Source organism: Rhinocladiella mackenziei (genome assembly GCF_000835555.1).
Source record: "Rhinocladiella mackenziei CBS 650.93 unplaced genomic scaffold supercont1.9, whole genome shotgun sequence".
Lineage (NCBI taxonomy): Eukaryota > Fungi > Ascomycota > Eurotiomycetes > Chaetothyriales > Herpotrichiellaceae > Rhinocladiella > Rhinocladiella mackenziei.
The window spans coordinates 448,934-471,767 of NW_013550596.1; the positions used below are offsets into that span (position 1 = coordinate 448,934).

At 50.3% G+C, this 22,834-nt stretch overlaps 8 protein-coding genes across 8 annotated transcripts; 4 read left to right on the forward strand and 4 right to left on the reverse strand.

The window, feature by feature from the left end:
* Nucleotides 1-641: 641 nt before the first annotated feature.
* Z518_10374 (uncharacterized protein) lies at nt 642-2,696 on the reverse strand (the record flags this gene model as incomplete). Its single annotated transcript, XM_013411917.1, has 1 exon — nt 642-2,696. The coding sequence occupies one exon, from the start codon at nt 2,694-2,696 to the stop codon at nt 642-644; it is 2,055 nt and encodes a 684-aa protein (XP_013267371.1).
* A 428-nt stretch (nt 2,697-3,124) lies between these two features.
* Z518_10375 (uncharacterized protein) lies at nt 3,125-5,191 on the forward strand (the record flags this gene model as incomplete). The annotated part of the gene is made up of 1 exon (XM_013411918.1): nt 3,125-5,191. One exon carries the CDS (start codon nt 3,125-3,127, stop codon nt 5,189-5,191), a length of 2,067 nt encoding a protein of 688 aa, XP_013267372.1.
* Nucleotides 5,192-5,656: 465 nt separating this feature from the next.
* Nucleotides 5,657-7,276, reverse strand: Z518_10376 (uncharacterized protein; the record flags this gene model as incomplete). The annotated part of the gene is made up of 1 exon (XM_013411919.1): nt 5,657-7,276. One exon carries the CDS (start codon nt 7,274-7,276, stop codon nt 5,657-5,659), a length of 1,620 nt encoding a protein of 539 aa, XP_013267373.1.
* Nucleotides 7,277-11,391: 4,115 nt separating this feature from the next.
* Z518_10377 (uncharacterized protein) lies at nt 11,392-13,266 on the forward strand (the record flags this gene model as incomplete). Its single annotated transcript, XM_013411920.1, has 1 exon — nt 11,392-13,266. The coding sequence occupies one exon, from the start codon at nt 11,392-11,394 to the stop codon at nt 13,264-13,266; it is 1,875 nt and encodes a 624-aa protein (XP_013267374.1).
* A 136-nt stretch (nt 13,267-13,402) lies between these two features.
* Nucleotides 13,403-14,908, reverse strand: Z518_10378 (uncharacterized protein; the record flags this gene model as incomplete). The annotated part of the gene is made up of 2 exons (XM_013411921.1): nt 13,403-13,809; nt 13,870-14,908. 2 exons carry the CDS (start codon nt 14,906-14,908, stop codon nt 13,403-13,405), a joined length of 1,446 nt encoding a protein of 481 aa, XP_013267375.1.
* A 1,499-nt stretch (nt 14,909-16,407) lies between these two features.
* Nucleotides 16,408-18,707, forward strand: Z518_10379 (uncharacterized protein; the record flags this gene model as incomplete). Its single annotated transcript, XM_013411922.1, has 8 exons — nt 16,408-16,477; nt 16,530-17,038; nt 17,089-17,133; nt 17,184-17,256; nt 17,310-17,571; nt 17,630-17,732; nt 17,791-18,138; nt 18,201-18,707. 8 exons carry the CDS (start codon nt 16,408-16,410, stop codon nt 18,705-18,707), a joined length of 1,917 nt encoding a protein of 638 aa, XP_013267376.1.
* Nucleotides 18,708-19,182: 475 nt separating this feature from the next.
* Nucleotides 19,183-19,841, reverse strand: Z518_10380 (uncharacterized protein; the record flags this gene model as incomplete). Its single annotated transcript, XM_013411923.1, has 2 exons — nt 19,183-19,490; nt 19,544-19,841. The coding sequence occupies 2 exons, from the start codon at nt 19,839-19,841 to the stop codon at nt 19,183-19,185; spliced, it is 606 nt and encodes a 201-aa protein (XP_013267377.1).
* A 1,558-nt stretch (nt 19,842-21,399) lies between these two features.
* Z518_10381 (uncharacterized protein) lies at nt 21,400-22,626 on the forward strand (the record flags this gene model as incomplete). Its single annotated transcript, XM_013411924.1, has 4 exons — nt 21,400-21,983; nt 22,046-22,076; nt 22,151-22,243; nt 22,324-22,626. The coding sequence occupies 4 exons, from the start codon at nt 21,400-21,402 to the stop codon at nt 22,624-22,626; spliced, it is 1,011 nt and encodes a 336-aa protein (XP_013267378.1).
* Nucleotides 22,627-22,834: the final 208 nt, after the last annotated feature.

Sequence of the window (22,834 nt, forward strand, 5' to 3'; positions counted from 1 at the left end):
CTAAACTCCTATTAGATACCACTTCGAAATGATACTTCGGCCACATGCATTTTGAAAAGGTCTTGGATGGTATTCCCTTTTTCTGAGATTATGAGAGTTGAGACCAAGAGTGATGGTATTTTATCTGTACACCTAATAGTCTACAGTACATTGATGGTCCTCCATTCTGTTTCTCGAATATTTTTGGCCAGTCTATCAGTTATAGCGGGCGATCAGTCCATTTACCTCTTTCTTTCCTTTCTTTCTTTTTTGGATTTTCTGCCCAGCAAAATGCTCTCTCTTTCCCCACCGCCATGATCCAAGCACAAGACAAAACAAAAGCAACTTCGCCACAGTGGGGGGTATCATTTGTACAAGTGTGAGATAAACATGAGCCAAATAACCTCCGAATGGGATGAGAGGTGTATGGGTAACGGGAAATTCTTGCTGGCTCCTGGCCAGATCCTTTCAACTAGCCACCATCCAGAACTCAACGCCGAGAGGGAAGGGGAAAAAAAAGAAACCAGATGAAATGAAGTGAAACGAGAGACGCTGTCGTACCACCTTCCGGCGACCCTCTAACCATTCCATGCAGCTTTGTCATTATATCATTAAAAAGGAAAGAGGTAGAGCAGCGATGTTCAGGCTTCGAAGGCGTGTCGTTATTCTGCCTTCGAAATTCCGGCAACCTCGCCTAAGAGGTTTGTGATTCCGGCCGGCAAAGCGACCGCGTTGGCTTCTCTTTCAGCCCATGGTTGAGGACCGCCCCAAATCTGGGCTTCGTCCAACTTGGATTTGGCCAGGCTAGGACTTAGCAGTCCCTGTCCAGCCTCCGGCTCCCCGGTTCCGTTAACGAACCCTCGTTCGTCAAGCTCGTCGTCATTTAGAACGCGACCTCCTAACTTCACGTCGCCGATTCCGACTCTATAATCCAACGCTTTCGTCCCCTCACGAATCAGTTCTTCACAACAGGTCATACACCGCATAATAGTCTGTGTGAGTTTTTGCGAATCGACAATGAGTTGTTTGTGTTTGGAGAGGTCCATTCTCAGTCGCTTCTCGTCTCTTTCACGCTGGCGTGATCGAGCTGAGGGACTTGTCAAGGAGCCCGAGTCGTTGGAAACAAGCGAATCACCCTCGTCGTCTATGTCATCTAACTCACTGTCTTCGTCAAGATCAGACAGTGGTCCATCCTCGATTTCCTGTTCTGTAACAGTGTCGAGGCTGTAAGCGGATTGCCCAGAGGCTGTCCTTGTAGTTGATGCAAGCGACAGCCTTCCCGACCTTGATAGACGACGATATCTTCTTAATTCAGTGCTCTGCTTCCGGAGTTCGCGCTCAAGAGTTTTGTTGATGGCTAATAGGGACGAGTTGGAGATCTCCAAGTCGAGAACTTTGCGCTCTCGGCGAGCATTCGCTGCATCATCGGTTTGAGATTGGATAGGGGACGTTGCTTGATCGAGTGATAGATCAGAGGGGTTCATTGGCATGATCTGTGGTTTCGCAATTTCAGAAGAAGAAGAGTCGGTCTCACTTGTAACGGACGTGGGTACTGTGTTCGTCGAAGCCAGGCTTGTAGATCTTGGACTTAGTGTGTCAGGAGACAGAAGATGGTTTCCCAGGAGGCGCGGAGAGCCTGCCGGAGCAAGGCGAAGATCTAATGGCTGAGGGGTGGGCATAATTGGACCGCTGGATTTTCCAAGGGGTGTGGTTGTAATCGAACTCGCACTGATAGACTTGCGGTGTCCCACTCGAGCATTAGGCTGAGATGCGCCCATACTGCTTGTCGAACTCTTGGGTCGTTCCGCGCTCGTTCGAGGAAGTGTTGAGAGTGATGGCATAGGAACTGGCAGAATCTGTCGAGGGGAAGAGGATCGGGCGAAGGCTAGGTTCGGCACTTTGGTGGGAGATAAAGGAGGACTCGTAACATGATTTGGTCCATTTGATACAGCGATCGTATTGTTGAGTTTCTCTGTTGGTATATGGGGGAGAGGTGATCGCTTCGGAGGAGCATACTGAGGAATATCGTTAGCCCTGAAGAACTTTTCATCGAGATCTTCTTCTCTTCCATTCATTCCTTCTCGAGATGGCGGCGCTGGACTGGCAGGAAGTAGCGGTGGTGAACCGACCAACAAATGGCCTCGAGCCGGTGGAAGGCGTGGGCCTTCTTCTATTCCCGGAGAGCCGATGGACGATTTGACTTCGTCTGCGTGGAAGAACTTGGATGAAATGTCTCTGTCGTCTTCCACCATACTCTTTGCAGCAGAAATCCTCCTATGTACTGTGACAGCGGGCGTCGAACCCGGAGTTCCGACTTTTGGCAGAGCACCTGTGCTAGCGGCAAATCGCGGACTGGTTATGTCGAGTCCTTGCATGTGGCCACCATTTGGCTTGGGCGTCTCGTTCCCTGAAGACGCTGGACCATTGTTGACACCTTTGACCGACGCCGGAGTCGATGGCGACTCAGTTCCAATTCTTGATTTTCGTGCACCCGACCGGGGTGTGATATTTCCATTGAGTGGTGTTGTCACCTGATCGACTTTACCTGGAGATTTCGAGCGTACAAAAGGCTCCTGGCAGGAGGTCACGACGGGCGACGACGGGCTTGAACCAACTAGCCTCGGAGTCAAAGGGCTCTTAGTATTTCGGAAATTCGAGCTGAGGGCGGGCGTAAGTGGTTTGGAGGTATTGGACTTCGATTGTTTATCTCCGGGCATGGTCGGGAGGGGTGAACGTCGAGATCGAGGTGGAAGTGGATGGGATTGATCTCGCTCTCGCATGGCAGCGACGGGTAAATATCTGGTGCCAGACGGCTATCATCGTCAAGTGGCGCTAGGGTTTGTATTTGTCGTGCAGATAGATGGTCATTGCGGGTGGAACAACGACCGAAAATTGGAGGTCGAGTTTCGTGAATGTCAACAGAGTTTGTTTGAGTCGAGTCGGAAGCTACTTGGCAGAAACTGTAAACTCGCTTGGGCCGGTTTAGCTAGCCGAGCACTCGCCTTTCCCAGACTTGACGCGCCCCGGACAAAACGCCTTGACGCCTCTCCCCTTGTCGCGTCACGAACCCCCCCTCTCTGCCTAGGTACCAACTACGCGTGCATAGATCAGCCCCAGCCATGCCGACCATTGCTTTCCTGCTGCAATGACCGTGGGTGATGTAGACAGTATCCCGTCCAAAGATGTCGACGATGCCAATGCCAAACACACGGGAGATGCCACAGTGCTGGCGCAGGCAGAAGCTCCGGGCACCTCACAACACCATTCCTTGAAACACCACCTCCTCGGGCCTTCGTTGACAAAAGCAGGACAGGATACAGTCGATCAAAAGAAGGTATCGGAGATCATCTACGAAGCCTCGAAAGGCTCCAAATACTTCAACAATGAAGAGGTCAAGGACAAGAATCTGAGCGTCAAGATTGAACGCATCCGGAAACAGAAGGCGCAATTGGAGAAACTTGATCTCAAGGCAGACCTACGGCGAGCAGATGACTACATTGCGTCGCTGGAGCTGTCAAGAGATCTCTCTCAGTATGTCGTCCACATCGACTGCGACGCATTCTACGCTACGGTCGAAGAAATCGATCGACCAGAGTTGAAGAATGTACCCATGGCCGTTGGGATGGGTGTTCTCACCACCTGTAACTATGAGGCCCGAAAATATGGGTGTCGGAGCGCCATGGCAGGTTTTGTGGCCAAGAAACTCTGTCCACAGCTGATCTGTCTGCCTTTGAATTTCGACAAGTACAGGGCCAAAGCAAAGGAAGTAAGAGCAATCTTGTCCGAGTACGACCCGCGGTTCGAGAGCTCCAGTATCGACGAGGCATATATGAATATCACGGAATACTGTCACACCCACGATGTTGACCCGGACGCCGCCATGGAGCAGCTCCGGAAAGAGGTCCATGAGAAATGCAACATCACCATCTCTGCCGGGATTGCCCCGAATGCCAAATTAGCTAAGATATGTTCCAACAAGAATAAACCCAATGGTCAATTCCGAATTCCGAATGATCGAGCTGCTATCATGTCATTTATCTCAGCGCTTCCCGTCCGAAAGGTCAATGGCGTTGGCCGTGTCTTTGAGCGAGAACTGGACGCCATCGGAATCAAAACGTGTGGTGATATATATGCGCAACGCGCTTACCTCCACCAACTCTTCGGCGAGAAGGCCTTTCAATTTTTGATGCAAACCTGTCTTGGCCTTGGGCGAACCATCGTGCAGCCAGCGGAGGAGTACGAGCGGAAAAGCGTGGGTACAGAAAGTACATTCCGCGACATCAGCACTAAACAAGAGCTGCGTGAGAAGCTTCGCTATACTGCCGAGGAACTGGAGAAAGATATGGCTCGCGTGGAAGTCAAAGGGCGAACCCTCGTGCTCAAAGTCAAACTCCACACGTACGAAGTATTCACTCGACAGGTCGTGCCTCCCAAAGCAGTCCATCTGGCCGAAGACCTCTACAATTACAGCCTTCCAATGTTGGCTAAACTTGAAAGAGAGATGCCAGACTTCAAAATCCGTCTAATGGGACTTCGTTGCACTCATCTCGTGAGTACGAAGAAGGACAGGCCTGATTTCTTCCGTCGACGGGCAAATAACACATCCACCAGTGAGAAGCATGCCGACGAGGGAGAGTGGGAAGTATGGCCTGACTCCGAGTTTGAGGAAGCAGCCCGGCGAGAAAGACAAGAAGAGTTCGAAGAACTTGAACGTCTTAGCCAGGAACAACAAGCCCAGGAGCAAGGCCACCTCGGATTGGGTGCTGGCGACGAGACATCAACAGCAGACTGGCACGAGCCCTTCGGCCGCTACAAATTCGGCAGCGAGCCTAATTCACCAGCCAAACACGGGCGTCTCAGGAATGAGGCCGCTGCGACGCAAGATAAAGGAGAACCCGAACGACTGTGGGACTGTCCGATCTGTCAACTGCCTCAACCGGCCAACGACAAAGAATTCAACAGCCACATCGACTCATGCCTTTCGAGGCAGACAATCAAGGAGGCCGTGGCTGAAGCCGAGGTCTCGACCGAGTCGACTCGTGTTGCATCGCCCGAGACCTTCGGAGTAGAACAGATATCAAACCTACCTAGTTCGGCGGTCGGGAATGCACGGGTCATGATTAGTAAACGCAAGGCATCTTCGAGTGTTCCTTCTACATCTAGCGCCGGTACGTTGGCGGGACGGAAACAGAGGAAGCTTTTCTTCACTTAACTCGTGCACAGATGGGGTAATTTGATAGCATGGCGCTGGCAACGAATGAGTTCCTTAGGACAGAGATGTACGAGAAATAGAAATGAATTGAATCCTTGGACGCGAAAATTCCAATGAATTTGAATCCATATGTATAAATCTCACAGTGAACGTGGGAATTTTGACATCTGCCGCGCCCATATACTCTAAGCCGTGCATTGAAAACCTAGTAACTACATAGGGCCCTTTGACATACAAGGCTTTGGCCAAGGTCCCGGTCCAGAGCGCCTGACAGCCGCCATATCATATAATATCAAATCCATCCAATCCATCCCATACATTCACGACCCCGTACCGTCCCCAAGATCGAGGTCGATTCTCCTTCAGTCTACCCTGCGCCGTTGAATGCAATCCAAAATACCCCAGTCTAGCAAAGAAGGCTGCCTCCCGAGCCTGTCTAGCCTGAGTCCATGCTCAATCGGATATTTAACTTACTCTCCTCCTGGTCGGTCTGTCTAGGTCATCATCTTCATCCTCGTCGTCTTCATCAACCTCAAACGGTTTGTCCGACTCCTTTTCTCTCTTCCTCTGCTCCTCCTTCATCTCCCTGTACGTGGCGTAGGTCAACATGCAAAAAGCAATGATGATTAATGCACATCCAGCAAGAGCGGCGGGACTCAGCGGTTTCCCGGTGATCAGCCAGTCTGTTATTCCAACCAGGAAAATCGTCAAAAGAGCGGCGACAGAGCTGAGAACAGGAGAAGTAAGGGACATCAGAACGAGGAAGGATCCGGAGAAGACGGCGTTCGAAAGCGTCGAGACAGCAAGAAGACTCGCGGCTTTGCCAGTGGGGACTTCGAAAGTTTCCAAACCCGTAATGTGAAGGACTGGGAGAGGGATCCAGAGAACTGTCAAGGTGAAAAGTCCGACCATGCTGCCGAAGGTGTTGGCAAAAATCATGCCCCGGCCGGGAGATGTGCCTTCGGGCGGGCAAGCGAAGCGCTTATAAAGCACTTCATAGAAGCCGTAGGCCACAGAACCGATACCAATGATGATGTTACCCAGGAGTTTAGTACCAAACCCTTTCTCCGCGCCGGGGTTCGAGGTTCCCGGGCCCGGGGTAGAGTCATCTTTGTCACCGTACGCGACAACTAAAACGCCAATGATCGCTAAGACGACAGAGAAGGCTTTGCCGAAGCGTAGCTTATCGTTCAGAAGCATGATGGAAAAAACATAGGCGAAAAAGGCTGAGCAATTATAGATCGCAGTTAAGTCAGAAGGCGACGTCAAGTTGACTGCCACATACCATGATCCGCCGGCCATGGTGAGGAATGTGGTGATGAAGGCCGTAGTTTTGAACATATAAGGCCAGGGAGAAGTGGCGGTGGTTTCTGCGGATAGGTGGAGATCTTGAGACCGAACCATCTGAGCAGTCGAGCGGAGAAGGTATACGTGTCGGCGCCAGAAGGAATACCAGGATAATTTCCGTTTCTGTATCCGTATTACAAGAAGTTGAACAGGCCATAGGAACACCCAGGAGCCATGCGTCAAGTACATCATACAGTATGCTTTGTTCCATTTTAATTCGTGTTGTATGTACACAGCGGTCTCGGTTTGCACGACGAAGGAGACGAGCGAGAGAATGAGAAAGAAGGTCGCGTAGATATATTTCCGGCGCACCATATCCTCGGGCTGAGTGTATGTCGGTGATCTTGATCGGAACGTACTTCTTGGGGGAGCAAAAAGGGGTCTGCTTGATCCATGGTGACTGGGACTCTCTGGCCTCCCTCGACTGGACTGTTTATCTTCTTGCAATAAAGGTACGTGCGACTGGGGCCCGGTAGGTCGGTGCATTGAAGGTCTCTCCGACATCTCGTCGTCGTCTGAGGGATCAGGATCGTCGTCTAGGTCAAAATGAACTCGTTCGTGTTGCCGATCGGCTCGGAACTCGTTTTTAATGTTGGAGGGCAAGGAAGACAGACGCAAGGGGCTCGAGGGACGCACGGAGGGATTAGAGGTGCCTGGAGGAGGGAGAGGCGACTCAGTGCCAGGGGGAGTATAAACGATATCTCCACCGGTCGAGTCGCTACCTTCAGACGTTGTCATCCATGCGGTTGAAGAAGACAGGTCACCAGATAGGGTCACCGGTCAGAATGGGATAAGGAATAAATCAGGCGCTGTAATAAGCCAGTTGAAGGCGACGGAGATTTGCTCTCGTCAAGATCATTCAATTGTGCAGATATAATCTTCAAGGTTATCGTCAAACAATGACGATAGAGTAATAGGGGGCGTCCAGAAGCACAGGCTGAGGAGGGCGACAGATTCCATTATTTGCATAGACTTTTATGGTATTGGAACCCACGGTCGTCAGCGTGACCCCGACCTCATTCTCAGCCTCATCAGACACGAGCCACTTCGCGACACAGCCACAATTATCACGTGCCAGACGTAGTTTCTTAGCCATGCCAGGAGAATCCGCAGTCTAAGTTCTGCCACTGCTGTGGTAGTAGCTCTGCAAGGCGCGGAGTATTTCAGGTATGCGAGGTTTTTTATTGTATTGGAAGCATGTTTACCCTGGTTACGACATGAAATGCCTGGTGAAGTGCGGCTAGCTTCGCTAGGGCTACCACCGGGGCTGTCAGGATATATTACAAGCATATCCGTGAAGATTGACTCGCCTAGGCGAACAGGCAGGGAGAATGCCGGTTGGGCGTGATAACCCAATGATCCCCAATCTCGAATCGTTTCGGTCTCAGTTTATCTGTCGAGGCCAGCTCTCGCAGTCGCATCGAGTGCCTGATGCCGCCACATCCTTTGTCAATTCGTGTTAGCCGAACCCTTAAACACCTTGGAAAGCCAATTGATATGAATGTACGGCAGCCAGTCAAAGTCCAGTGTCTCGCTTGTATGGTCACGATCCAGCATCGCCTCTCCCTGATGGTCAGGCAGGTTTGTCGGCCTCAATTCAGCGGACGAGATCTATGCTACCAGGACGGATCTTCAGGCTACCTCCGGTATATGATGGCTCCCTTTCGGGTACGTCCAAATACTTTCCTCATCGGCTGTGTTCTGTTCAATCTATTATCCTAACCCTAATAGGTTCATTTCTGTCGATTGATACTCTTTTCTCAAGAACCACATAAAGCCACGAGCGTTGAGATGACAGTGTTGTTTCTCCCATAAATCAACATGGTTCACCAACGCAGTCTTATAAGAATGAACGATATCTCCAATCAGATCAAATCGACCAAAAAAGGCCTAAAGGGAGCCACTTACGTCCTAATGGCAGTGCATCGAATTGTTCAGGATTTGTTTAGCATCCATCCAAAGCTATACACTATACCAATAGGGAGCACAGAATGGTTCAATCGAAAAACGAGGCTGAACAAGGCTGGGAAGGGCTGTGGATAAGATATCCGCACCGTCACAGCTGCTATAGACATGCATGTGTGGACGGATGGCCAGAGACTTCGATAGGGAAAGCATGCACCCTCGAGAATTCTGTGCTCTAGTGAATTCTCGCTTTAGGGAGACCCATTTCTCTTCAAGTGCTTCGAATTCCCACGATGTGGAGTTGGCAGACGCCCAATCGGAAGAGGATGACAAAGATGACAACCTTTTCTGGAGCTGCTACGGCCACGTGCCTTGATATCACACAGTAATGTTGGCCATGCCAGTCGTTAATCCATGAGCCAGAATGGGGAATGTGGCTACTCTTGCTGGGAGGCTTTGCACGTCTTCAAACAGCGGCACGGATATGATAATGCCAAGCGCCTGAAGAAAAGTGTCTGACAACTCTAATTTGGACATGTTTTTCAATATATGGTTTTGCAAGTTTTTATGGTGGGCGAAGAGATTATGATGAATTCGCGTTTAGCGTGTGGTAGATTACCATGTGATTAGGTGTTGTTCCGACTTCCTAGGCAAGAAGCTGAACCTAAAACTATAGCCTCATATCTCGCAATACCGCCACCGTAGATATAATCATTCCATCCCTTGGCATTTCCATCCGCAATGTATGGCTCACTACCTCCCATTCATACTATTTGGCACACTGCTATACATGGAACCGCCAATGACACGACCCGTGATCTCAGACGTATCCAACAGCCCAGCCTCCAACCTTTTGACTTTCATCCTATGGCGGATGAAGAGGCCCAATGCGACCAGTGCAATCAACACGATCCCTCCTACCACGCCTCCGATGATTGCGCCCTTGTGCTGATCCCACGTCGACTGGGTTTCAGCAGTTATACTAGCCCCCGCCGCATCACTGGCAACCGGTGTTCCTTGAACAGTTGTTGTGGCTGTGGAAATGATAGTAGTGGCACCAGTAGAGGTTATGGTCGATACGTCTGGGGTAACTGTAACGGTAGCAGTAGCGATTGAGAATGTTACTGAATTGAGAATCGTCGTCAATATGGAGGTCGATATTTCTGTCGTTGTTACAGTTGTCGTCACGTTCTCTGAGTCTGTTGGTGTCACCGACGTTATGTAGGTGACAGTAGCCGTAGTCGCATTGGGCGTTAGGGTGACCGTGCTTTCCTGGACGACATATTGATTCCATGGAGTTACGTTCACAACTTCATTTGTATTGGCGCATATGTAAGAGGTATAGTTGTTTTCGACGCCATCTGTCAAAATGGCAGTGAAGCAATATGGGTAATCAGATAGAGTGCTGGAGTTTGCATCCTGTGTCAGCCTTGCTCTATGCATCCACATTGAGGACACATTGATGGCAAAGAGACGTACCAGCACATAGTTCCAAATGAACATGAGTTCGACTCAATCGACGCCGACTCCACACACAGAGTGTCTGTTGAGATTGAACAATCGGTTGGATCGTCGCAACACCCCCATTGAGATATGCCACTGTCGGAACCGCATTGTTGTCCGCTGGGACAGGTAAAGAAATAGTCATCCCAAAATGCGCAGGTCACATCCGCACGTTTTCGCAACCTCCGAAGTACAAGATCTGGAGACGGAGCCAATGTAATCAAAGGACTTTCGGGCGACACAGGGGGGGATAGTATCGACATCTTCTTGTTAAATGTCTCATATGGACATAAGAGCAATATATCTTGAAGCAGTGGCAAGATCAGGTCATCTACCAAGACTCGCTGAAATGAGAGTTGGAGAATCGAGGACCGTCAGGCTGAGACAATCGACCATGGGCTTGTTGTGGGGTCATCGTTAAGGGCAGGGCAAGAACATGGGACAAGTCCTCCTTATCAGAATCACCGACTATCCTCACCCGTGGTTTTGCACAATGGCTGATGCCTTTCCATATCGAGTCTTTCAACTTGTCAAAGCATGGGCCAGATGCGTTGCTTGGGCTCCAGCTTCTGTAGCTCTTCTTTCTCCCGCGATGTCACACTGAAATCGTAAGCCCCGCCCTCGCTTCGCTTAGGTTGGGAGATGGCACTGGTGTGAATTTTGCTAGTGTTAAACTACAGTCCTGCTTCGTCAAGACCCTTGCCCCGGCATTAGGCGCGTGGCAGATGGGGATGGCACAATGGTTAATAGTCTTATCTCAAGGTTCAGGATTGTTAGGTGCTAGAAATGTAAGGTTGCGAGCCTTTTATGGTGGAAATTGGGGTTTGGGACCAGGTCATGCTTCCTCAGCCTCGTTTAGGTATTTTCGAATGATCCAGAGCAAACTGAGGGGGGAATATATGTGGAAGCAAATCTGAGGTTGGTGGAACTTTCAGTTACTGTGAACACAACAAAGAGGAAAGAATTCTCCATGTTGATGGAGGACGGAGCGCTACAGGATGCATGGTGATGAAGAAAAAGGGAAAATACGTGTTACCAGATACTGCAGTAGCACGAGCCTAGTGTACTGATACCGTCACAATACTATGTCTGCCATCCATGTCCAAGCCCTAGTCAATCATGAGTTCCGACCCAGCACTCGTGCCCGACAACCTGCACCTCTGGAACCGAACAAGTATCAACTACAAGACAATGCCTTTCCAGAGTTCCAACCCACCAACAAATGCACAGTCTGGTCCAAAATTTAGTTAGCCTAGCTTGCTGCTAATTTTGGATCTGGGCTTAACGACCAGATTAAGACTGAACACCAGGTCGTTCTTCACCCTCCGTCGCCCGAAGCATTGGCCTGAAGTTGAAATTTTGACGGGGCGGTTGGCAAACTATGCTGGAGAAAGAATGACCCGAACCCAGAGGCTCTCATTCGAGACTCAGCATCAAACGCACGAATGGCCCAGGGCGCGCAAGATGTGGGACAACTGGGGCAAGGTTCTCTTCATATTTTGCAATTGTTCGATTCGAGCTACACTGTTCTTTCCGTTGATCAGACAATAACCGAGCATCTCAAAAGCGTGGAAAGTGCAAAGGAAAAATTGGATTCGGCAAAAGCAATGCTCAGCGGACTTGGGCCGCGCAATTCTCCTACCGAGAAAATACACATGCAGCAACTGATCAGGAATGCTGAATACTGTGCACGAATATTGGCACAAGACCTTCACCCCGCAAGGGGTGACCCTTTGTCATTTCAGGCCGCTGGGTCGACATCACGGCCATTTTTGATCCTCGGTTCTGACCAACCTGCTATATCGACACACCTTCAAGAATTGAGCTCTGCTTGTAGCTCTCTGGAAAGATTGATCGAAGCCTGCAAATCCTCTCCTGCTCCAACAAGTCTGGATGAATCTAAGAGTGATCTCCCAGATTATGATCCAAGCATGCTCCTGCATTACAGAAGAGTATCAAGAATTCGATATCGACGTGTAAACAGCTTGCCAGATGTCGATCAGTCTAAATCCGAACCTCGAGAATCTCTAGAACAAAGTCCGAATGTGATAACTTCATCCAGTGAATCGTCGCTTGGAAGACACGAATTGCCCGCCCGGCCAACTTCAACATCACCGGCCCAAGGGAATTTTCGTGGTCCAGTTTGGTCGCCATCTTTGACATCGATGCCCGAGCTTGAGGGTGATCCGGTTCCAATTGCGGCTCGTGATAACGATGACTGCGCGGTAATTCCTTCCCGTGATATTGACGAGAATGCCAGAGAATTTCCTCTTCGCCCGGTCAAGTCTTCGTCTCATCCAGATTCACCGTATCTCCATCCGACGCCTCCAAGAACCTGTCCGTATCCTCTTGGTACGCAGGATGGCGATGCTAGGTTCCTCGAACCGGCTTCCACTTCCAACATGTTGCAGCGGAGAGGATATACGACAGCTCTTCCGCAAGATTCACAAATGCATTCTGATCGGTGCAGAGGCGACACCGACGTCAGCTCCAGTCGCGATAACTCGGGCTTATTTAAAGGCTTGTCTCTTCAGAAGACTACAGCCTCGAGTTTGACATCGCTGGGCACCTCGCGAGCTGATAATGACAGTGCAAGCACCGTATCTGGTGTTCTCACCCATTCAACTTCAAGATCATCTCAGCAATCGGACCGTATACGTCACAGAACTTCCTTTACATCGACTTCACGGCAAAATTCAGACCAAGCTGTGCGGAATCAGCAAAACCTAGCGGTCGCCAGCTCCGGAGGGGCGATTGGAGTTCCTAGCAAGGATACAATGCAACTACCACTAGGAAGTCCCGTCAGGGCCGACCAGATCCTACACCTCAGGGGCGACGGAGGCGCTCTTTCAAAACGTCCCTTCATACTCTCATCGGAATCCATCGAGCCTCCCTCGACTAGACATTATCCTCCACAATTCGGCCACAACAGTAACGCAGAGCAATTTCACCAAACTATCACCTCAAGACGGCAGTTGGAGCAGTCCCAGCGAGGTTCAACGAGCACAAGCCCAGATACTCATCTGCATTCCCATTCAAAGTCTTTCCATATCATCGCCCCGGACATTATAGAGCTACCGTCAGGAACATCTACTGAACCGCAGTCCTTTACACTGAGACAAGAGCTTCAACACCAACATCAACAGCCCTTACGGACAAATTCGAACTCTGGAATCGACGTTAGGATACCTGCTCAAATCGAAGACAGCCCAGTCATCACCGAGTCCAGTAGTGGAAGCAGCAGAGCGCCTAGTACACCACGGCCAGCCCGGAAGCGAAGTTCTTGGCTCTTCCGACAGGTCGAGAAAGCTGGACTGTGACCAAAGAGGGGAAGCTTGAACATCTGAGACTGGGGACGATATCATCACTCTCCCAAATATTTGGAAGGTATATAATAACCAATGCCAATATCGATTGGAGATAGCTCCACTACCTGCGTGAGCAGAAGAACATGCCCTATATCCTCCTATAAACCACATTGCTGAGGACTTTCTGGTCCTCTTTCATGAGCTTCCTTCCCCCTTGACCAGTCACCTTGACCAATGCCGGGACCGTGACAAGAGAATGTGTTCCCGTCTCTTTACTCGCGCTATTGGCGATGTCTGCCCAACCATCTCCCCAGCGTATCTCAAACTGCTCGGGATGGCTGAACAGCCAGACGCCAAATTTGGCCGCGCTTTCCATGACCTCAGTCAGATGCTGCACCCGACGGGACTCTTCGAATTGTGGATCAGCCCACAAAGAAAAGACGTGGGAGAAATGGCGTGCGGAATCGGCGCTGGCATTTGAAGTCCATGGCGAGGACCGGTATGTTGCTGCGAGATGCTTGAGACGCATATATGCTTGCGAAGGAGCGTGCGAGACTGTATATAATGTTAGAGACGGGGGTTTTGATGTGGCAATCTTCAAAATAGGGTACAAACCTGTATGCCCTGGTGACATAGGCTCGTCCTCCTGATTATGCTCCCTCTCCACGTCTCGCACAGCGGTTAGAAGCTGCAGTGGTAGCAGAGACCGCTCACTGTTCCCAGAACCTGGCGATATTGCGGCCATGCTGATCTCGTAAGATAGGACGTGCTTGAGAATGGTCGTGGAACGCGGAGATTCTTCGAGGCAATGAACGAGCGGCGACCGGAGCACCGATGTGTCATACCGAGATAGTGCTCCTTCTATCGCGGGTGGGATCATGGGGCTTTTCTCTTGGTAGAAATTCTCAATGTGTAGTTCGATCAGCTCATAGACTGTCGAGAACTTTGCCTTCACTGTAGCATCGTCCGCTTGCTGGGGTAGCAGGACCTCGTTTCCAGAGTACGACGGACTGTTCTCGTATGGCGCCACGGCAACGGGGAGAGCCTTCTCGGAGAGTCCGCCGTTATAGTTCCCTTCAGGTCGATTGAGTGCCTGCTGGTGTTCGTGGAAAGGCCTATTTGAGTGCAGCTGTCGCGATTGTCGAGATCTTCTCCTTAGGAAGAAGAATGCAGTGATTCCGATTAATGCCACGAAGACAACTACACCGACACCGATACCGGCTTTTGCTCCGGTGGAGAGTCCCTCATTACTGGGACCATTTCCGGGAGATGTTGATGGGCTCGACGTTTCGGCCGGTGCAGCAGCGTTTGAAATGCTACTTATGGAAGTAGCTGCAATTGAAGTGCCATCAGAAGAGCTGGTTATCGAACTTGAGAAGGTCCCTGAGCCTGAAGTATGTGACGATATAGAAGTATCAGTCTTGTCGGTTGGGCCGGCAGATAGGTTGGACACCACCGACGAGGAAACAGAGGAGGAAGACGAATGCGTCGTGCCGGCATTAGATGTTTTTGATAGCGATGTCCCGTCACTGGCACTCGGAGGTGAAAGACTAATAGTATTGGAATTGGGGGTTGAAACTGATGGGCTGCTTGCTGGGCCCGATTCTGCTCTAGAACTACTGAGAAAGGAAGGATTTCCAGTTGTTGTAGCCATAACAAGGACTTCCTGATCCTTGAGGCCTAGTGTTGAAAGCCCTTCTACAAGGCTGTCAGGATATTGACTTGCTCCTCATCGAATGTGAGAGGGAGGCAGTTTTCAAGATACAAAAGCATTTGACAAGAGCGGCCAGCAATGCACAAAAATACCTCATATCCAAGGGTGAAAGAAAATGCTAGTCGGGTTTTCCAGGACGCCCTGAGGCTGAAAGAGAGCGAGCAAATGTTCATTATTGGTACGAGATGTGTAGGGGAGGGGCCCATGTCTTTCAGGGCCAGTATTGGTTTGTATTGCATGGTATGGGACTATGCATGTGTACTGTCACGCGGCAGACGGCTTGAGTGTTTGAAGGATAGGACGCGAAGCATGGCTTGTCGAATGGCCTTGTCGATCTGTTCGAGACGCACTCCAAAGGGACCGAGCAGATGTCCTTCCGTGGAGTTTTCGGGCCCGCAGTGACCTCCTGGAACATAAACCAACAGATAGGCGTCATATGTACTTTTCCAGTTCAACATGTTGGTCCCTTTTCTCAGTAGCAAATTCATCATGGGAACAATGCAGCAGGTGCCGCCTGGACGAAATCATTCTCTGCCCTGTACCATGAATTGCAGAGACCTCAACTTAGAAAGAAAATATCCACGCTTGCCTTTCTAGGTAAAATGCGACCGCGAGGCTGGCGGCATATTACCGTCGAGTGGAGATGGAGCCTACAGAGTGATACTTGTCTTGACATTTGGTTAAACAGATATCGGCAATTGATCAATTGTCCCCAACTGGAACATTTTCTCAGTCAGACAGCGCCTTGTTTTCCTGCGAACCGCTTTCGTGTGTGATGGGGGCCAGGATGCAAAGCCGCGCCACCAATATCTCAAATCCACTGGGATCTCGACCACTCAGCGTCTTGACAACGCGCGACGGCCCCGTTCTTTTAACGCCCCGTTTTAGTGTGAGTTACACGCAATCATTTATAACAAGGTGCATGAGCATGGCTTCAAAACCTGTCGCCTTCCTGCTTTTAGCGTAACTTTCCGACAAAGCCCGTGGCAAGGGATGCAGCGTTAGCCCAAGAGCCGAAAGCCGGTGCCCCCCTCCCCTTCTTCCCAAGCCTCGTTTTATTCTTGAAGGCGACAGGGCACTTGCATGTTGCATGAGGACATTTCCAGAAGACACCGTGTGCTCGAGCCAATGCCGGACAAGCCGGCATATCGAGTCAACGGAGGAGTCTGAATGTTCAATTTCGATTTCGTCCCCCTGTACGGGTGATAGTGTGTGTCTGAAGACCTTGCTCTTTGCCGCCGCCCTTTTTTTCAGCCTTGTTGCACAATCTGCCTCAATGCTTGCAATTCAGGAAAGGAAAGAATACTGGGTCGACTTGGTGTGGAGGCCTCGTTGCCTGTTTTGGTGACGATCGCATTACCTCGACGACACGATTTCTTGAAGCCGGAGAGAAAATTATTGTTTCACTAACTTTCACGCCGCATTCATAGTCACACAGGATGAATGAGTTGCCTGGAGAAGGCCAGCCGGATCTGGTCATTGGAGTTGACTTTGGCATGACACAGACTGGTTCGTCAGCTCATGAAGTTTCCATAAGTCACGCCCAGCTGAATCATTAAAGGAGTCGCGTATTGCTCGGCACCCTGGAGTCACCCAAAATCTTTCCAACACTGGGCAGGCAATGTCAATGAGATCGCCAATAAAGTTCCAAGTCGGGTGGCGTATGATATTCAAACCGGCAAACTGAAATCGTGGGGATTCGGATGTGATCTTCAAGACCCAAGTTTGGATGTTGTCGAGCATTTCAAATTGTATTTGGACCCAGATTACAGGGACGACTATGCCGATATCACCCCCGAGGACGCTCAGAAGTATTTTCTCGACTTCCTGTCCGAGGTCCACCAGCACGTCGCTAGCTATTTTCGAGTCAGGATCCCCAACTGGAATAGTGTCCGAGCCGAATGGGTATTCAGTGTGCCTACGACTTGGAAGGACGCTGCCTTTATCCATTCATTGGAGCATTTGATCAGGAGAGCAGGCTTTGGAGCGGATGGAGCTTCACATTCTTGCCGCATTACCCTTACCGAAGCTGAGGCGGCGGGCATCTCGGTCGCATGTCAATACCTTGAGGTAGGTCACCATGTCCGAGTCTCGGTGCTCAGGAGCTCATCTGGAATCAGCAAGACGATATTATTCTCGTGTGCGATGCCGGAGGCGGTACTACGGTAATATCTTATATTTCACTTGCCGGTGTAACAAGCTGATATCCATGCAGGACGTCAATATCCTTAAGCTGGTCTCCCCCAAAGGTCAACCGGTGAAGTTAGACCCTCTATTGAAGACTGAAGGTTCGCTGGTCGGGTTTTACTCGTTGGGACCCCATACTGACATAACACCTTAGGACGACCCATCGGCTCTGCTCTCATCGACATTCGAATACAACAATACTTGGAACGATACCTCAAGAATATTGCTCACCGACTCGATCACTCACCGGCCGAAGTAGCGGAACAAATGATGATTGGCCGATTTGAAAGATTCAAATGCAATTTTGGAGCTCCAGGGTCTAATCTTCCTTATCTGCTTCTCGACGTCCCTGGTCTTCCACCTGAAGTATACATGCCGCAGGCCAATGTGGTAAACTCCCAGATTCGGATCACTTCGTACGATCATGTCCCACCACCTGATAAAAGAGTCCCATGAATAACAACAGTGTTACAGAGAAATCTTAAAAAATGTATTCGACGAACAGGTTGACGCGTTAGTTGCGCTTGTTCACGAACAGATCAGATCATTGCAATTTCGAAATCGCGGAGAGCGTGTGGTAAGGAGCGAGCATTCATGGATGCCATCTCTGGTCAAAATACTGACTCATCGTGAAGAACTACATTATCCTATCTGGAGGATTGGGGTCGTCTCCCTATGTTCAAGACCGTCTCACATCGCATTTCAACAAACAAGTATCCCTCACCACTCCGGCTGCTGCAGGTCTTAAGATTCTGGCTGCCGAGGAGCCTCAGCTGTCGGTCGTTCACGGCCTCGTCCTAGAACGAGCCCAGCAAATATCCCAAGGCTTGACGCCCATCACTTCTCGCTGTGCACGCGTCAGTTATGGCGTCGTTGTTCGGCAAAAGTACAACCCGAAAATCCATAAAGGCCAACCATACATTCGGGATGACCGTGACGGAAAGCGGTGGGCACTCGATCAGATCGAGTGGTTGATCAAAGAGGTGTGTCGCTCCCGCTTTTCGGACGATCCCAATGGATCTTCACGCTAACGGCCACGAACCAGGGCGAACGGCTTCGACCAGAAGGAGTTATCAAAAGATACCGAGCCAAAATTGACTCCTCTCAACTGCGGCAGCCGTGGCACACGCATTTTGTCATGTCTATGGAACCCGCTTCACGGCTACCCTCCTCCTTATCACAGCATGGTGTCCGCACCCTCTGCCTAGTGGAAGCTGACGTCTCACAAACGAAACGAATCGTGAAGAACGGACATTGGTGGAATTTCGCTCGACGATATGAGCTCACCTTGATCGACGTTAAAGTTCTCCCTGGATCAGCGGACCTGAAACTGGAGGTGTGGAACGACGGACGACGACTGAATTCGGACAACTATGAGGTCGAAGTCAAATGGGAGAATAAACTGGGGAATCCGACTATGGTGGCCTATTCTCCTCAACCTGATACGACCATCAAGATTAATGGTGTCGGAGGGTACCAGCCAAGACCGAACTTGGCGGCTGGAGAATATGAACGACAACGAGAGGGTATGCGGTCGCCGCCGAGTTTCTGAAGGAAATTATCGCATTGAAGGGCCAGCGGAACAAATGTGCGCTGTTTAATCACACCGGCAAGGGAAAAGCCACCTGGAGCCACTTCGTCACGACCACAGCCTTGTTCGAGGATGCGCCCTATTTCAAGGACATGACGAGTTCTGACGTGGCCAATTTCTGAACAACCCTAGACGGTATCAAATTTCCAAGGGATCCTCTTCGTTGGAATACTCCATATTTTTCGTCAGGAGCTGTGTGGAACTCATATTTCATGATGTGGCAGAATCTTGTCACCCCGCTCGTCTCCCCGCACTATACGGTGCGATTGTACAAAGATATTACCTATTCTTGTTAATTGTCTTCCAACTGTCGGTAGTGTGAATTTAGCTGTACCAGCGGGTAATACATTTATGTCTTATCCAAAAGAGCATTCTTACAGCGCACTTTCGTGGATACCAGCATTCCAAAGGAAATGTAAATGTCTTCATCCTAACTTCACAAAGCCAGGTGTAAGAAGTAGTTGATCGTCCAAGACCGCCGCAATCTATGGTCACCAATCTCGTCGCAATTCCCGAGTATTTGTTGTGGGCAGGCCTTAGATATTGACGGAGGATATCCCCAAGAGCTACATGCAGTGAGACACACCTTCCTCACTCCCAAATGCACTCGATTCTTTTGAGACAATCGTCTGCCATGTGGGATTCTTCGACTTTCATCATCCGTGTCATATTCGTCTTCATAATCAGAGTCGGCGTGATCGGAGTCAAGGTTGTCCTGGGCACCAAAATCGTTTTCGTACCCCACTGGAACGGTATTTCAGCAGACAGCAGAACAAGGTGAAGGGTGACGGGCTTACAAGTAAAGGAGGTGAAATCGTGCACCGGGCCCACAACATCGTAATATGATGGTTCGATCTCGGCGATTTTCTCGGTCGTTGGATTTTTGGGCAGTCGTATTGACATCAACCGCTTTTGTTCATGGGCTTTGAAAGCTGGCAGCACTATATTCTCATACCACCTACGATCTCCATCAAAATCGTTCCAGACGTAATGGCCGACAATCTCCTCTTCGGTGACCTCCCATAGGCATAAATAATGATTGCGATAATAACGGTAGCCTTGATTGTAGGGATCGTCGACCCCATCGTGCCGCATCTCCAGTTCGAAATCAAGAATGGGAAGACCCTTCTCTAGTCGGACGTTAGGATTGACCACTGTGAGTGTCTGTGGCCATCGTATCGTAGCCTCCTAGAGCGCCCTCTGAGTAAATCTTCAGTGGCTTTTGATGAGTCGACAAAGGAGATAAATGGCGTTGGCTCCCAAATTCCATGGTCGGCATGTATTTCTAGAGAGCTTCTTCGTGCATCTGCTGTATTTAGACGCTGTCGATCAGCTCGATCTCTCAAACATTTCTCTGGATCAGTGGGTTGGCTTCCTGAAAATTTATCCCAGATTCTGAGAAACGGGAATCAAAAAAGGGGGCGAGGAGAGCTTGCCCAAGAACGCCTCTCTTCCTCCGCAGCAAATATCGTCTTGTATAGAGGGTTGAGAAGGCTCCGAGCTATAGATCGGTCGAGAACAGATTCAGAGGCCATGAGTGGTAATAAAGTCCAACAAGCGGTAGCTACACGGAGGAATTCGCCTGAACGTAGATCAAGCAGCTGAATGGGACGAACCCAGGGGTCCTTGATCATTATGTAGTAAGTCTCATGGGAATTATTGACCCCCTAAGTGAGCCGCCTTTTGGACACATATGACTGCCGGGCCCGATCCTTTGCCTGACCGGTGTGACAGCCTGGGCAAGGTGGTCTCTGAATGGAGGCATGACCTCATATTCTGCCTTGTCAGTGTGGGAATGGGGAGTCACAACAGTGTGACGACAAGTAAAAAAGGACAGCGTCCATCGTATCAGGGCGTCCTCAAGGCGTGGGTGGTTAGATAATGAACGGGTTGAGAGTTGGCACCAAACGAACCTGACTGACTCAATAGAGCATCCGATATCGTATCAAGTGATCAGAATTCCCTTGCCACTGCAGCACGTCGGAGTAGTCCTTACAGGGCAGACCCAGATGGGGGAGGCTGGTTCTATCCCAAGGCAAGGCAGGCTATCTTCATGGGAATTGTCAACTCTTTGCAGCCCCAAGTTGTAAGGCTGTTCCATCGGGGACAACAAGCGGAAGGCTAGACCGGTTAACATTAGTTTCACCTCAGAATCCTCGTCTTTCCGGCAGACACATGGGAATGGAAATGCAATTCCCTTGCCTGTCACGTCCTCGAGATTGATTAAGTAACTGGTACGTCTGTTGCGTAGGTGCTTGGGTACATCGGTTATGGATCTCACATCTTATAAGTTTCTGACCATTGTTGTCGAAAGACCGCCATGCCTCCTTCCCCAAACGAGAATGGCTAATCGATAAGGCCAATGCGGGAACCGGAGAATGGGTCCGGTTCTGCTCCGGGCGAGTACCCGTAGAAGAATGCATTGATATAGCTCATGCACTTGCAAGATGGATATCAATCCAATAATTGTTGCCAAGTTCCTCCTTCATTCAGTTTCCTCCTTATTTTGGTTGAATCTCACGATTTATTCTCCCACTTTATGCCCGCAACTCTCCGGTTACCCCCGATAAAATCAGCAGCCACCCTCCCTTCCAGTCGGGTCGCATCCCTCACCCGCCAAATCTTTCCTTTCTCCTCCACACCCATCAGCAAAATGCCGCTCATCGCTTCCACAGGTACCAAACCGCGCGTGATCCTGGGCTTAATGACCTTTGGTCCCCCGGGCACAGAATCCAAAGGCGCCCGCATCACCTCCTTAGACGACTACAACAAATGCCTCGACTACTTCCAACAACAGGGGTATAACGAAGTCGACACCGCCCGCATGTACATTGGTGGCGACCAAGAAACCTTCACACGAGACGCCAAATGGAAAGACCGCGGTTTGTCTCTCGCGACGAAATGCTACCCGGTCAAGCCGGGCGATCATAAACCTGAGAACCTGCGTGCCAGCTTGGACAAAAGCCTGAAAGAGCTAGGGACCGACTGCGTGGACATATTCTACCTGCATGCCCCGGATCGGAGTGTGCCATTTGCAGAAACCCTTCAGGCGTGCAATGATATGTTTCGAGAGGGCAAGTTTGTACAGCTCGGTCTGAGTAATTATGCGGCGTGGGAAGTTGCGGAGATCTGGAATATTGCCCACGAAAGAGGTTGGGTGAGGCCCACGATATACCAGGCCATGTATAATGCGATAACGAGGGATATTGAGAAGGAATTGGTGCCCTGTTGCCGAAAGTGAGTGAGAGAAGCTGCATATTCAATCGTGGCCGTCCACAAGCTAACTCTGCCCGATGGAGATATGGCTTGGACCTTGTCATTTACAACCCAGTAAGTCGACTTCACTTCATAGTTTTGCCTCATCTGGAAATGGTATACGAAAAGCTGGCTGACGCCACACCCAGCTCGCCGGCGGCGTGTTTAGCGGGAAATACAAGTCCAAAACCGAGATCCCGGCCGAGGGCCGCTTCGCCAACGTCAGTGAACGCATCGGAATGGTACGCATAAAGACTGCACAATATTCCATGCCTGCCCATTCTTCATCCGGAGTGAACGAACGCTCACAGTGTGTCTTTAGATGTATCGCGAACGGTACTTCCACGACTCAACCTTTGCAGCCCTCCATCTCATCGAGCCTGTTGTCAAGCAACACCACCTGACCCTCCTGGAGACCGCGCTGCGATGGTGCGTGCACCATTCAATGCTCAAACTAGGCAGCGAGGGCAACGACGGGGTGATCATCGGCGTCAGTAGTCTGAGCCAGCTCGAGGCGAATCTCCAGGATTTAGAGAAAGGTCCGCTGCCTGAGGAAGTTGTTGCGGTCTTGGACGAGGCGTGGGAAACGTATTTGAAAGGCAGAGGGCCGACGTATTGGCGATGAGCCGAATAGGTTTCATCTTCGGGAAAGGGAGAAGGAAGGAAGAATGAACGGAGGGATCTAGTTAGGTCCTGAACAACGGAAAACTCGCTTGACTTAAGGGGTCGATCGGCTCAAACGCACTCAATTTCCGGTAGACATGCGCGATTGTGGAGAAGAAAGAACAAGTAAAACCAGTGAAGCAAAATACAGATAGAACTGTTCACAGGAA